This window comes from Vespula vulgaris, chromosome 2 (genome assembly GCF_905475345.1).
Source record: "Vespula vulgaris chromosome 2, iyVesVulg1.1, whole genome shotgun sequence".
NCBI lineage: Eukaryota > Metazoa > Arthropoda > Insecta > Hymenoptera > Vespidae > Vespula > Vespula vulgaris.
The window spans coordinates 9,343,384-9,360,415 of record NC_066587.1 but is presented as its reverse complement, the minus strand read 5'-3'; the positions used below and the strand labels follow the sequence as shown (position 1 = coordinate 9,360,415).

The following is a 17,032-nucleotide window of genomic DNA, read 5'->3' as shown; positions in this document are numbered from 1 at the left end:
TTATAAATTCTTATAAGTAGCCGATATAAACTGAAAAATCGAATAGTACATCCATTACCAATTTAAGAATTACGAAGAAATTTAAATAATACCTATCCATTGATCTGTAAAGCGAACTGCCAAACTTGTACTATCTTTTTAATATTCGAGTGGGATGAGCACCTTACTCATGCTGTCTAGAGCAGTGCTCTAGACTTAATAATGAGGGCAAATTCTCTTTGATGTCAAGACTAATATATTCGCGTCGTTAAGCGAACCATGACTCGTCAAATTTCATTATTCATTATGACATAAGCAAGATTGATGCAAGCAAGAATCAAAGGATACAGGGAACAGATTTGATCTCCAAAGCGATTGTTAAATAATGTTTGATTCATTTCCCTGCTGTCAAACGTAAATCAACCTACTCCGGGTTTCTGTTTAGTAGTGCATGCGAAATCATCATTCAATTATCATCGGCGTATTCAACTTTATGTGGAACACAAAACGATATTTAGATACAATGGTTAGAGATCATCCTTTTTACATTAAAATCGACTATATTACAGTCTTGATTTAAAAAGAAAATAATTTGTTTTAGCAATGTGATCATAGAATTTTGTTAACGATAATAAATAGAAGGAAAATACTCACCGCTTACTTCAAAGTAGTTATCACTGCAGATTCACCTGGGAGAGTGTTTGTTTAAGCCAAAAAATTAATATATCGGGAGGTCCATAAAATCATTGAACGGAGATCTTTGATATTGATGTGTATCATACGCCTTCTCCCAACGTTGCTTCGCCAGCGGTGCATTTTCCAAGTTCGGAAGGTTTGAAGTGTTTGAAGCATACGCGTAGATCAAGTCAATCCGATTGAATATCGGTGTAGATTCCGGTCAGGTTGCACATTGCATTTTACGAATTAGTTATTGAATATTTATTTTTCTTTCTTTCATTCTCGTATGCGCGGAAAAAGAAAATTGACACACCAATTTTATATGAATTTGATGATCGATCTATGAAGAAACTATCCATACATCCAGAAAAATGATGACCGTGACAATCGACACGTTGACGAGAAAAATAGATAGAACACGAATGTTCTATCGATCGAATAAACAAAGAATCACACTTCATTGGTATGCGAGACATACATACATGTGAATTGTCTAACCTTCAAGTTCCCACGAGTTCACATTTCTCTGCACATAACGACAAATTTTGATTATCTTAGATAATTCGTAAGTTCTTCCGTAATAGTTTAATAATTTATATTTAATAATTCATGACAATATATTTATAATTAAATAGTTATTGCATATTAACGATTTAAATAAATATGGCCAAAATAAATTGCAAAGAAAATAAATTTTACAGCAGTATTATCACTTTTATATTATATCCATAAGCGCGTTTCGAAAGAATAGTACGATAGCAGTAGAAAATCTTTATAAAAATAAATATTTTCCGAAAAAAAAATCTCATTCTTCCTCAAATCTCGTTCTTCCTTATAAAATTATTATTGAGGAACAAGAAAACGTCATGTTTCAGTTAGATATCAGCATTCGTTCAATTTGAAATTACTCGATCAGATCGCAGAAAAATGTATTTTACCTATTGAAGATCTACTACCCTTTCGTGACAAATTACGTCTGGAAATCTCTCTTCAATATACCAAGTATATAATACATGAACGTTTCTTCGTTTTTTATTCTCGAGCTTTAACAAACAGCCAATAAAGTACTATGAGAACTCTAGTCCTACTTTTTAAATTTGTAACTTTCGAAAGACTACAAAAGGAATCGAAAAAGAGCTTGAAGATTATGAACGTTATATCTAAAGCATAAATATGTATCTATCGTTATGAAATGAAACAGGGAGATAGTTGACATATTAGGAATTATGATACAATCTTCGCGTGTCAATGAATTGTATTTCGGAATCAACAGGTACTCTTATTCTCTTTGTCTCTATTCGACGTGCCCAGCCGATCGATATCTCCTAGATAAAATTCGTTCGAGAAAAGAAAATTAAAAATTAAAAGTTGATAAATGTACCGAACGAACATATAATCGAGTAGTTTTTATTTAAATAAAAATTAAATAATTATTTATAAATTAACATAAAATATTAACGTCTTTAATTCAATTCATCAATTATCTCAAAAACGTCAAATCCTTTGAATTAATTCTGAACTAATTGGATACGGTTAATAAACATTATTTTTTATATTTATATTTTTATATTAAAAAGATCATGGTTCAACGATCTTTCATTAAAAAAAAAAAAGAAAAAAAATTTCTTTCATTCGCTCGGACATTATCTTGTGCGATGTGTCTTTCGTGAGAAAAATCATGAACCGCGAAGGATCCTATTATCATCTCTCTCTCTTTCTTTCTTTATATCTGTTTCATTTTCTATTACGATTAGATGAGAAAGAAGACGAGTAAAGTCACGCGAACGAGATAGTCAATGCTTTTAGCACGAATATGTATTCTACCAATGAACTAAATGTCAAACGAGTACAATGGCTGCAATGTCTTTCTCCTCCTTGTCTTTTTATATCATTGATCGTCGAATAATTTTACATGTATCAATAATTTCATTTAATGAAAATTTATAATCCTTTGTATAGATCAATATTAGAAACGTCTCAACCGAAGTTTACAAATGGCGTATTGGTTAGTACATCTCTGGCAAAGATTAATCTTCATAATCTAATTACAAGATCTAATTACAAGATGCGAAGCTTTCTCAGCTCGAAAAGTAAGTATTGTCTAATTATATGTTTAAATTCTAAATATCACAAAAATACGATGAGAGATAAAAAACACGTCACGATTCGGTTGTTGATACGTGAACCGATCACCTTAAGAGAGAAACATTGATACGGAATAAGCATTGAATGAGGGAGATGTGGGGCAATGACAAAATGAAAACTGAAAGAAAAATAGGTATATAAGTGAAGAGAAGTAAGGAAGATTCAAATATTCTCTCTCCCACTCTTTCTATCCAGCTTCCCCCACTCTCTCTCTCTCTTTCTTTCTGTCCTAACCGTATACGACACGCATATATATTTTCCCTCTCTTGCTCACCCCATCGCCTCTCCGTCAGCAGCTCGCGGAACACCAAATACGATGATCGCGTGTGTACCTGCCTCGATCCTCGCGTTTTTATGATCGGCAAAACGATGATGTAAGACACAACCCGGCGATGATAGTAGTTGCCGGTAGTGGTAATGGTGTTGGTGGCGGTGATCTCGTGGCGAAGACAACGCGTTAGGATAACGATAAAAACGTTAAGATTGGGTGCAAAATGTGAGCGTGAACGACAAACATGATGATAAGGGTGACAACGACGAAGATGAGGAGAAAGACGACGAAAAGGCGGTGGCAACTGTGACGACAGTGTTCGTGTCGATATGCTCGACGTCCGGCGAGGACGAGGATGACAACGACGAAAACAAAGACGACGATGATGATGGTGACGACGACGACGACGACAAGGACGACGACAGCGTCGAGTTAAAGCTGCTCTGCTTTAGGCGTCGCGGCGCTCATACACCGGCTCACTGAGCTCGAAGTGGGCGACACCGCCTGAACAACGGCTGAATACCCGAGCGGTGGCGGCGGTGGCGGCGAAGGATCACCGACAACGACCGAGAGAACCAACGTTTCCATTAGATGGGCGCAAGCGCTCTTCAAAACTTGCTTTTCTTTTCCACTCTTACACCTCTAATTCCTCCCTTTCTTTTTTTTTTCTTTTATCAACACTTTCTCTTCATTCTTCTTGTTCGTCCGCATACACTATCGCTCCTTTCACTTATTTAAATTGTTACGTTTCCTCCTCTCTTCGCTTTTCATTTCTTCTTTCCTTTTTATAAAATATAGACTATATCGACACTGTTCGTACGTTATTAACTTGTTATTAATATTGTTATATGTTATCGCATTGCTCAATGATAATCGTTGCAAACTATAAGTAGAAACAAATAACGCGGAGAATACGTAAGAAAGATAAAAGAAAAATAAAAGAATTACTCTTCTAACAGTTGTTATTACTTTTCATTAAAAAAAAAGAAACCGCAAGCTTATATAAACTTGCATCAAACGACAAAAATCTATTCTCGTTTGAATGCAAAAGTAGAACTTGATGGGAATAACGATATGTCATTTCTTCGCAGATTTCAAAATTCATTATTATTATTCTATTCATAGTTCAGTAACTTTCGATGTCATAGTTAATTGCTAATTTAAATAATCGATATTTTGGATGTTTGATTTTCGATTAACAAAAGCGCTCATTCAATCGACTGTCACCCAGTTGAACAAATGTTATTTATTTTTCTTCTTGTTAACAACAAGTTAGAAGGACATGTTAAATTACGTTCGACTTCTTTAATTACTATATTGAAAATACAAAGTTATATCGTAAAATACTATATCGTAGATCACAAAAAAATACATAAAACATATTTACATTGTATAACATCGAATAAAAATAAATCAAACTACAATTTAAAAATGTAACAGAGATACATCAATTTGTCGAAGCAATGAATTCTACAAATATGTATTATCGTAATTTTCGTGTATAAATGTATAAATTTTAGTCTCGTTCCTGAAGTATACGGTCAATAAGCCGAGAGATAAAATAAATGTAAGTTTCCAGAATATTCTAAATCCTTTGTGACTAACATTTGAAGACAGAAAAGAGCTTTAGATCAATAACATATATATACTGTAATAACCGGTTCCTCAAGAACAAGTACTGGATTTGGGATATTACAAAAAAAGAATTAAGAATCGTTATTTCATAAAAAGTGGTTTCAGTTTGGTTCGTGGGAATATAAAAGTTGACTAAGCTCACTTTTATAATAGCAATACATTTTATATCGACTTTTTTAAACGACATAGATCGAAAAATCAAGGAAAAGCAAGAAAATCGAGAGAAGAACCAACATTCAAAGATCTATGTTTGAAATAATTGAATATTTAATCAAAATATTTGAATATTTACTAGACCGATAGAAACAAAAAATAAGGAATGAGCGAGCAAAACAGGAAGGGATTGTTTACACGATAAGATACAAGGGACACACATGACAATACGAGTATACATAGAGTTTAGAGAGATTCTTATGAAGTTTTTTGTGATGATCGTTATAAATCGTATTTTATCAATTACATTACCAAGCATACTTTTTTTCTTTACGATAAAGAGGATACAATTTAAATGTTGAACTTTTAATGCAAAAAATGCTTCCATGTGTAATTGTATAAAAACAATAAGTAACAAGAAAATATATTCTCCGAAGCAAAAATAATTTTTATTGTTTCAACTTCTATTGCCTTTTCTTGATTTCGAACGAATATTTATAAATATATATTTTATACTCTAATACCGAATAAATTTCGTCGTATTAACATTTCATACATAATATCGTCGAATCGAGCAAAATTGTTCTCATAAATTATGAAACCCGTTGTTTCATGTATGTAGCACGTATCAAAATAAAATTCTATTTTACTATATTATATACAAATCAGACAAATTATTTAAAGTATTGATAAAAAAAAAAACAAACAAACAAATTTATACTCCATTTAGTAAATAAAATTATGACAAGTTTTATAATAATTTAAGTAAGATATAATAACAATAATTTGTACACACACACACACATATATATAAAAATATTTCGTAAACGTTTCGGACCGTTCAACGAAAATTGAATTGCACTATTCTTTTTATCCATATATTTATTAAATAATAATTTTATAAAAAACAGCGGGGAACGAGTAACTATGCTTCGTTGTTTGTATTTCTTTCTTTTTAATCGTATATTTACTAATTGTTAACATCAAAATGTATTTGTCAATTCTCTCTAGTAGAAGTGAAAAAAAGTTACAAAAAAGACGATGGAACTCGCATATATAGACGTAACATATCAAATGTGCGTCATGTGATGCATTTTCTTAATTACTCGCATCCGATTGGATATGCCACAGAATGACCACTATGCAGCGTGTATCGTGATTGGTGAGTCTAAATGCCCAACAATGTGGCGATTGGCTGATTTACTTGCACCATCGTTGAATCCTTTCTAAAAGCGCTTCATCGCATAGTTCGACAAACGGAGTTTTGTATGCTTGAGTTTTTTCGTACGGTGCTATAAACAACATAATTTTCGGCATATAAGACTTGTGATCGGTAAATCATTATGCATTCTCATTTTTATCTACTTCGTCAACATTCTTTAGCGCATAACATGAAAATAAATTTAATAATAAAAAAAGAATTAAACGCATTGCTTTAACGTAACGTGGTACATAATACGACCGCGCGCCGATAGAAATGATATTACAGGTATACATACAATATATAGTATGTAGGCCTAGTAGCCGATTGTTTATAGATATGTGTAGATACACAAATATGTAGATATAGGTGATATGAGAAGAATGTAAATGTGAAAAGAATGTAAAATGAGGGGGCACGTACGACGCTCTCTTACGGCCGTCGTGAAAACGGCAGTATCAATATGGTCGTTGCCTGGAACGCAGTTCGTGAGAGGATGCTGTCGCATTAGTTTGCTTCGAACTCTCTCTCCTAACATGAGGTGTGCCATGATCGTTGAAAATAATTTTACGTAATATAAACGATAGAACGAAGGTGACTTCGACATAAACGTTGGTGCAATGGAGATTTCCATAAGCACAACCAATAATATAGCGACGAACGTCCCGAAACAAGGTAACATCGTTTTCTTTTATGCGTCTCCCACGACGCGTTATTCGTTTGCTTGAATATGTTTACTTGTATTTCAGTATTCGTAAGCATCATACGTTGACTCAATAATGTGATATCCTTCCTCGTGGAAGATCAATAGTTTCTCTTTTGTTTCTTTATTCATTTTATTCTTTTATCTTATTTCGATTAGAAGAATTATGTATTCATTGTGGATCGTAAAAACATGTTCGTTTTGAAAATCTTTATAACATAAAATCGTGTAGATTTCAAAAATGAAAATTCGTTATAACGTATTTATCATTTGTTATTATTTGTATCGTCTTTTATCTTTTTTGAATTCAAGATTATTCTTATATCGTTTTAGTGCTATTAATAAGAAATATACGTATTTTATAGATTTATTTCTTGAATAAAACATTTTAACATTATATTTATTGCAAAAAAAATTATTTTAAATGAAATAATATTTACAAAGAAATTATAGAAAGAAAAGTATAAAGAAGAAATGAGTACAAAGAATTATTGATTTATCAGTATTGCATTATATATTATTTATAAATATTTTCAAATACTTGTTTTGTAATATATGTAGATATATGGATTGCTTCATATCGTTTATTAACACTTACATTGTAACGAATATACAGATATAAAGAAAGCTACGATTAACAAAAAACAAGAAAATATGATGGACAAAGATACAAAATCTTTAACAGATTTATTTCCATGGATTTTTGAATTTAAAAAAATGTGTAGAATCATATACAAGGATTGTAATATGTCTTCTTTAACAGAGCTTATGCAGTACTATATGAGGTAATATACATGAATTACACTTTTTTTATGAAAAAAGTTTATATTTTAATCTTAATTTTATAACTAATTACCAGTATTAATTATCAGAGAACTGGTTTTAAAAATAACAGCATCATGTGATTGTGATATTTGTGTTTACACGTGCGTGCGCACGTGTTCATGCGCGCACGTGTATGGAATAGAATGTGATATATATAATATAAGTAATATATTACACACGTGGGTATGTTTACATAGTTCCCAATTACAACTCTATAGCTTTTAATGATAATTATAACGAGTAAAGTCCATATATTCAAGTAAAATTAGTATAATTACATAAGAATATTTATTACAATTCTTTATTTAGTTCAAGGAAGATTAGATAAAAAAGTAAATGCTATTTTCTTATTACAGAAATATTAGCATCAGTGTAAATGAATGTTATACAAGACCTTTATGGGCAGCACGGTTAAAGGAATCTATTAGTGATACCTTAGTTTTATTCTTATACATTTACCGTATGCTTTCAGAGGTAAGAAAATAAACATAACTAACAATTTAAATAAAATTTATATTTAATTAAATATCTTATTAAACAAAATATATCTTACAGAATCATGATAGATGTATTTATCTTAATTATATGTCAGACTTTCTGGCAATATATATAGATATGGAATTAAAAGCATCAAGAAAAACTAAGGAAGATCAGGGTAAAATTTGTGCTAGACTTATTTCTTGCCTATATGTTTATCTTGGTATGTATTTAAGGTTTATTTTATTTACAATTAATTTATCATGTTGTAAATAATTGGATACTTTTTGTAGAACATTCCACAGAACACTTGTTAGATACTCTTATAAAGGTACAATTTATGTGTCGCAGTTACCATGCCATTTTAAATCCAGTAATAACGTAAGAACCTTTTACGGATTTTACTATTATGTAAATTAATATTCCTATCTTAATGAAAGTTGTGTTACAGGAAAATTATTAAAAATATTCCCTTACATCCAGAATCAAACATTATGTATGTGCGTTACTTACTTGTATATCGCCTATGGAGGAAAATAAATAGTAGCGTGCCAATAAAAAATGAAATTACTGCAGCTGCAGTTACTTCTCTTGGGCCACCACCTACTTTTCCACATTTATTGGATGGCGTATTACCAAAAGTGCCAAAGTTTCAATCAAACGCTGCAAAATTTCTTTTACAATACAAATTTGACACAAGAAGGTCTTGCAAAATATTTGTACAATTTTCTAAAGAAAGTAATAAAAGAATATATAAAGAGTACAGTAAGGATATAAGAGCCACTATGAGTTCATCCAGTATATGTGATATAGAAAAGGTAATCAACTTTATAATGTTCTTTAACATTACTTTCTCAGATTTACTTATATAATAGCATATATTTTCGTCTATAAAAATATAATTGTGTGTAATACAGAGGTAAATTGTAAGAAGCAACTATTTCATACATATGTACAATATACAAAAATACTATATTTTATATATAATAATTTTATATTTGTATGAAGTATAACATAGTTTATTATGTTTGTAAATACGTTTTTTTAAATGTTAAATAGTACATATTAATAATGGTTGCTTTTTTTCTTATTAGGACGTCGACCTAGCACCTAAAAATATAGATAATTTTCATAATAATGTCAATTCTAATTTATCTGATAACAGTAGTTGTAGTAACTTTATTTCTTTGCATAATTCTTGTAAATCTGTAACTATAACAGATGAAACATGTTTTAAAAGTTTAGGTAAAATTTCGGATAATATTTCTACCAATCGTGTTGCTCCAAAAGTATTTACGAAAATTAAACCTTGTTCTCAAAGAAATTTGAAAAAATCGAATAAAATTATAGTTATTGACCTAACAAATGACGTACAGATTGAAAAATGCATAATAAATAAGAAAAAATCTAAGAAACCTGCATGGTTGGAAGAAGCCAAGAAACAAATAGGTTTAAAAACTATGAAAACTTCAATGAAGATGAAAAGAAAAATACAGAAAAAAGTGGATAATACCAATTCAACAAAGTATGCAACAGAAAGTAATTGCCAATTACAAGATATAACATTAAGGACTTCCAAAGTAACTTCCAAAGATGATGCAGTAGATTCTTCTATTTGTGATGTTAAGAACAGTGGTAACACGGATATAAAGAATTCTAATCTTATTCTTTCAGCACTTACAGAATCATTAAATAGTGAAAAATTAGCGTCATCGATAATTTATACAAAAAATTGTAATGATGTTAATATTGATACAACAACTAATCCATCTTCTGATAACAATGAATATGTATCAAATGCAACTGTTGAAACTATAGATGCTCCTACAAATACTCGGAAATATTATAATGATAGTAATGTTTTGGAATTAAAGAAAAGTAGCACTATAAACGATAGACTTAAACAGGCTGTGATTAAAGGACTGATAGAAAAAGACATTTCTATAGAGAATGAAATATGTGAAAGAAGCGATGTTAACAAGAAAATCTGTGATTTAAAACCACAACCTTCAATTATAGAAAGTATCACAATAGATTCTCAGTGTAACTCCAAAGACGAGGTAGATAGCCTAAATCTTAGTAAGATCATAGTGGAAAGTAGCACATCAGAGGACATAATTGCCTATTTAAAAGTTAAACAAGATGAACATTGTGTCCAGGAAACATTGAATAATAAAGACATAGAATCTGATTGTGTAAAAGAAAAAGATCTGTCTACAAATTCTTATTTGGAAAAGTTCAATGAAAGCCAAAGTATAAGCATAATTGAATTAGAGAATAATAGTAGGAGTAAAAAGCTAGAATCTGAGAGATGTACAATTTTAAAATCGTCTATGAATAATACATTCAAATATGAAAATAAAGAAGGTTTTCTTATTAATAATGAAATCTTAGAACAACAGCAGACATTTTGTGAATCTCAAAAGAATTCTGAAGTTTCTTGTCCTGGATATTTAAGTAGTACAATAAGTTTCAGCATAATGAATGGAGATGATTCAGATGTACAAGCTGAAGTTGAAATCGATAATTCTATTGAAGATGGTGATGATATGAGCACCATTAAGACATTTGATTTTGAAGATAAAATCTATAATTCAGAAGAAAATTTAATTAATATTGCAAAGAATATAGCAATACATGATATTGAAATGAAACATACATGCAAAGGAGACATTGTAAATAATCAATATGCAAATCAATCTATAGAGTATGATAAACAAATATACAATGAGAATGATAGCAACCAAAAAATTGTTATAGAGAGTATAGATCAGAGTAAGTCACATAATTATCCTGTATTACCGACTATTTTTCAGAAAGATGTACAACTATTAAAAAATTCTCATGATGGTAATGCAAGTAAGAATATAAATGAGGACTTCTCTGAAATTGAAGAAATAAATAACGATCCTAAAACCTCTGACAAGGGATATATTATACATAGTACTGAGTTAAGTGCTGAAGAAAATATTGATGGTCTCTCCTTATTAGCTAGTGTATCTCAACATGTACCACATTTAAAAGCTGAATCCGAGACACGATGTGATCAAATCAAAGTTAAAGATTATGCCGTTTTAAAAAATACTTCATCTAAACAAGTCATTGATGATGAAACAGATACTAATGATTCGTCCAATACTATATCACAACTTTGTGAAAATCCCACAACCGAATTAATTAATCGGATTGTCGGTGTTTATCCAGAAGATGAATTGGAAAAAGTGGAACTTTGTGTTAAATTAACATCTACGAGCAATGGAAATACAACAAATGCAGAAAATACATCTTCCGTGAACGTTCCTCACATTTTTCAAGGTTCTATGAATTATGAAACATCAGATACATTGTCAGATATTATGGTTCCACTTGAAAATAATGTACAATCTACCAAAGAAAATACAAATGTTATACTGAACGGAGAAACAGTTGTGTTGCTGCAAAAATCGCCAAATAGTAATTTGTATATCATCAATAAAGCTGTAGAAAATGCAAGAAATCATAATGACAATGAAACAAGTAAGATCGTGGAAAAGAATTGGCCAACATCACCTTCAGAAGATTGTACATCATTTGAGATTATTAACACTCTTGATCATACTTTTATACAAGAAAAACATTCTATTGAAGCAAAAAAAGGTATTAAAATAGAACCTAAAGAAGATAATGCAATATTAAATCTTGCAGAAGAAAAATTATATACAAAAAAGGCTTCACTCAGAGCGAATATACTGTCTACTCTTCAAGCAACTTTGCAAGATATTGATTCTGCAAGCCTAACTACAACTAATGAAGGGAATGATAAACATAAATCTTCATCAAAATCTATCTCTGCTTGTAGACAAAATATTAAGCAAGAATTTACTACACTTCCTAATCGCATTACAACTAATTATGCTGTACAGGGATTTGCAGGAATGCATCCACATTCTCGTGAAACAATTGAATCGCAACATCCATTACATATTCCTGCATCTCATCCTACTGCATTACCATCATCAATTTGTAGTAATTGTTCAGCCACTACAGATTTATGTGTGCCATATCATAAGCACTGTACATCTGTCTCTTGTAGTTTGCAAATAAATACTACTGCATCTTTACACTCTCATGTAAATACGAACAATTCTCGTGGGAGATCGCATTGTTCGTGTTTAAATTGTACATATGATATAGTTACACATTGTCGACAATGTATACATCCTGGTACAGATTCTCATGTATCATGCATTGAAAGTAACTCATATTTTTTGCCTACGCATTCATCAGTACAAGCATCCACCGTCCAAGAACATGACAGGACGAAAAATGAAACTGTTATAGGAAAATTGTATGATGATAAAATTTTATATAAAGTAGAACAAGATCGTTTACAAAATAATACATTAGAAAAAATTGACATGAAGTGTGATGCAACAAGATTGAATAAAACTAACTTCAATAGTAAATTACCTCTTAAGAAAAGATTAAAAGCACATGCTATGATGTCAATGGCATATAAAGAAATACCAATAAAAACAGAAAAATTAGATAATTATCCTGGTATACCTATGATGTCTATAGCAGCTTTAGAAGCACTTGACACTACACAAAAACATCAGGAGCAAATCGTAAAACCAGTTTTTGAATTGTCTCCTACCAGAAAAGATGATTTGCATAATAATTATCATTTTAGTGCAAATTTAGTACGACGAGATTATTGTAAGGACATTCATGATACCACGGCACATGAATCAAATGCTACAGCATGCCAAGAATCTTGCCATCAAAGAACATTTAAAACACCTGCACAACGTAAAGAAATCGCTGCATCCGAAATGACAACAATAAAACGATTTGCATCAGAAACTATAGCGACAGATGTACCTTATAAAAAAGCAAAAAAAAGTCGATCACCCACCAGAAGAACCAGAAGTTCGAAAAGAAATGTCCCTAAAGTAAATTATTCTTATTCTGACAATGATCCAGAATGGAATTCATCGGGTGTATTGAAACGTAAACGTAGGAAAAACAGTCGATGATCAATACTGTTTAATTACGAAACTCATTATTGTAAATGTCACAGAAATACAAAATAAAAAGATGGAAATATGATATAAGTAACAAGATTGTGAATGTATGTAAATTCATAAATATGATGTGTATGTATGTGTCCACATGTATGTAAATATGAGTTTTCATCGTTGGAAGATACTATAAATGATATCTACAAATAAATAGAAGATCGACTATGAAGAACATCATGGAAAATCCACAAAGCATCATCGTGGAAGATTTTTAGGAATCATTTTTTCATAAGATATCATAATATTTAATTAATTATTGTAGTAATGAATGTGTAGAGAATTTTAAGACTGTTATCTAGAATCTATGTTTGTATCATTAATTAATCAAAGTAAAAGTTGTATTCAAATAATACAAAGCTGTATTCAAATAATTTATTTTAAGTTTAAATTTCATTCCATTCATGTTTTTTTAAATTTAGTAAAAAGAATGTAGTTTTCAATTATGTCATGTCATTTTATCACTGCTGTGATTAACTTATAAAAAGTTTCAAAATAAATGTCTATCTAATTATGTATATATAACATATGTACAACAAACATGCCAAATTCGTCTACTTTACATACGCATCGTACTAATAAAATTACAAGGTAAGATACTTTCTTTAATATATAGTAATGTAAAAATAAAAAAAAATAAACAACTACACTTTTTTATTTAATTTAGCTCCTATTCATATGGAGAAAGCATCTATTCTTTTTTTTTTGTAAATATCATCTAATCCAGTTATAAATGCATAACCTGCATGACTTTATTATCGCATCATTATAATGATATTGTTTTTTCTTATATAAATTTTATTTTATTATTAAAAATAAATATTAATTGTTAAAATATATTTTATAGATTATAGTAAAAGAAAAAAGTAGATTGGGATATATATGTGGAAACTAAGTTAATGGTTGTTATGATCAGCAGTGTTATCCTCAAGTCATGGTACCAAAACTGATTCATGAATAAACAAGTCATTGAGAGAAAGTTTACAAAGGTAATAATGTGAAAGATATGCACAAAGTAAAATACAAATATATAATAATAAATGTGACTGATTTAAGAATTTTCTTTTCAGATATATTATTTGATAAAACATCAACAATATCAACTTTTATAAATGTGTGATGTCAACGAAATCGCCAAATGAACCAAAAGTAACAATATAACAAAAAGTGGAGATATTTTCTGTGCTCCTAAATTTTAATCTGTCCATTTGTTTCATATATATACATATATATGTACAAATATATATATATATATATATATATATATATATATATATATATATATATATAAATTCCACATAAATGTTGGAGTAAAGCAATTATGAATTATTATACACAGGTATCGAAGTATAGCATAACTAGTCAATTCATTTATTTTACTGTATTTAACAAATATCAGCTTTAATTTAAATGATAGAATGCTTTTTAGCCGTAAATATATGACATTATTATATATTTGTTCTGCTTTATCAGTATATGCAAGAAACATATACATTTTGTTAAACCATTTAATACATTGATTGCCTGTTTCCTCAATAAGGCTACAATGATCATTGGTGATTGGCACTAAATGTACTAAGTTAAAAAAATTTATAAATTGAATAAAAAAAATTTTGAACAATGCAAATAACTGTAACAGCATAAACTAGAAAGTATGCTATTCTGCAAAAATGACTGATTATTATTAATTTTCATTAATGCTATTGACAGAATAATGAAACTATAAAAAAAATTTTATTTTTTTATTAATAATGTATGTGTAAATTACTACTTCAAATATTAGTAATCAGTTCATTTTTGTTGATTTAGAAAATAAATATGATATTTTACAAAAATTAGATTTTGCATTGAACTGTATTAAAACAGCGTAAATGAAAATAAGGTTGACCATTGCAATCATAAAAAATGTTGTTATTTCTTTGCATAGTTTTTTACAGTATCTATATAGAAAATGTAGCATTGTTAGCTTACTAACAAATTATCAAAAGTAATCTAATATACTGTGAGCTATAGCAATCAATAAAATAAACACATTATTGATAAAATTATAAGCTTATTTAACCATACTATGCAACAATTTATCATTATATGCTTATAATAATAAAAATTCTTCTATGTCCTCTACGTTAAAATTTGCTATATTTGCATGGCAATCAATGTGTTAATATGTGTATATAAATATTTGTTTAATCATAATCACTCATTTACACAAGATAAAAAAAGAAATTTGTAAAAATGAAACATGAATATAAACTTGCAATAGTTATTAAGTTCAAAAGGAAAAATCTAGTTCACGGCTTAACAATGCATAAATAATATTATAAATTATATTGAAATATTTCAACTTCGTTTTTCGTTATAACTTTACATTTTTTGTGAGAAGATCTATGTTAATATGAAAAATTATTATAGTATAACATCATATAACTCTCAAACATCACTAAATGAACAGTTCACAATTAGAAATGATAAATATATCAATATGCACACATTTGCAAAATTTATTTAACTTTAACATAATTATGAACTACAATATTATTTATTAATTTAGATTATTGATATTGGTTAACTAAATTTATAAATTTTTCAAATATAATACTTCGGTGCCATATCCCAATATCTGATCTCAAACCTGTGATTTTCTTTATATAATATTGTGTTATACAAACATGCTATATCATTTGACATAGTTTAACAATTTCTGTCTATATTGCCAAATAACTCACTTGTTATGAAAATAATGTATTGTATTCACATATCATAATCTTTTTTTTTTCTTTTGCTAAATATTATCATTTTTTTTTATGAAAAAAGTCTGAAAATTTCTATTTTACATAAAAAAAGATATAATTTCGTAATTTTTGCGCGTGTGTGTGTTTCATTATTTAATATTATGATGCCTGAACAAATAAGTCTGATAGTTTTAATTATGTCAATATTAAATTAAAACATTTCATATCTGTATAATGTATCAATTTATGTTTATTAATTTAGATCTTAAATAGAGAAAACTTCTAGGAATTCTTACAAATATAGATTTATTAAGGAAAAATTGATTAATTTCTCTTTTACATTTTAAAGTAGTTTATTATTTTATTATAAGTTGATATTATATTACTTTATTTGGCAATTATAAAATAAAGACATCACATTTTAATTATTATTGTTTTGGGAAATACAAACTCAATCATGAATAAAATATGAAATATGCAAATTTAACTATACGATAGCGAAAATAATACTTTTCTTATATTTGAGATATATTAAATTTATATGTATATATGCGTGTGTTTCCTCTAATAATGATAAAGAGAAAGTACTATCTTTATTTCTTGTAAAATAACTATTATAGACTGAGTGTTTAGTGCGCCTCAATTTAGAAGAATATGACTATTATTATAATATTATGATTTTGTTCAAATAAAGTTTACTTAAAAGATAAAAAGTTTAAAAGTAAAAGTTTGCTTGTTAGCAAATAAATAAACAGATAAATGAACAGATACATCATCAAATTTGTCTATAAATGTATAAAAACTTCATTTCTTATGAGAAATGGCAACTTTTTATTTAGTCAAACTAGATATTAATGTATTTATAATAATTTCTTTTCTTATAGTTTTTCCATTATTTTTTCTTGATTCATTCTCTGTTCTATATTATAAAATAAAAACAGATACAATTTAATATTTATCATGCTTAAAAAACTCACAATGTGTAAATAATTTGTTTCATAGTCGGTTTCCCTTGCATGTTATAAATTTACAATAGTTGAAAGATAATATCGCAAATAACAAAATATGTTTCTTTCGGTTGTTTAATGAATGTACTTATATTATTGTTATGTACGAATATATGTACATATTTATATATCTATTTGTTTTATTTATTGATATCTAAATATAATT

The 17,032-nt window shown here is 28.7% G+C and overlaps 2 protein-coding genes across 7 annotated transcripts in view; one reads left to right on the top strand and one right to left on the bottom strand.

The window, feature by feature from the left end:
• The window catches only part of LOC127061640 (histamine H2 receptor-like), a 29,680-nt gene extending 25,973 nt beyond the window's left edge, over nt 1-3,707 (bottom strand). For 2 of the 5 annotated variants that reach the window (XM_050988800.1, XM_050988797.1), the window contains exon 1: nt 634-3,707. The gene's annotated coding sequence lies outside the window, so the exon portion shown is untranslated. The remainder of the gene's footprint in view (nt 1-633) is intronic. The other 3 variants (XM_050988801.1, XM_050988798.1, XM_050988799.1) reach the window with 3 other exon arrangements.
• Nucleotides 3,708-6,383: 2,676 nt separating this feature from the next.
• On the top strand, nt 6,384-17,021 carry LOC127061637 (uncharacterized). Of its 2 annotated transcripts, none has more exons than XM_050988792.1 (9): nt 6,384-6,737; nt 7,382-7,550; nt 7,947-8,064; nt 8,146-8,290; nt 8,361-8,448; nt 8,519-8,885; nt 9,162-13,718; nt 13,975-14,116; nt 14,198-17,021. In XM_050988792.1, the coding sequence occupies exons 1-7, from the start codon at nt 6,683-6,685 to the stop codon at nt 13,083-13,085; spliced, it is 4,866 nt and encodes a 1,621-aa protein (XP_050844749.1). In that variant the 5' UTR covers nt 6,384-6,682; the 3' UTR covers nt 13,086-13,718; nt 13,975-14,116; nt 14,198-17,021. The 2 variants fall into 2 exon arrangements, with proteins under 2 accessions (XP_050844749.1, XP_050844750.1); XM_050988793.1 differs by lacking the exon at nt 6,384-6,737 and adding an exon at nt 7,638-7,773 and having other exon boundaries at nt 7,414-7,550.
• Nucleotides 17,022-17,032: the final 11 nt, after the last annotated feature.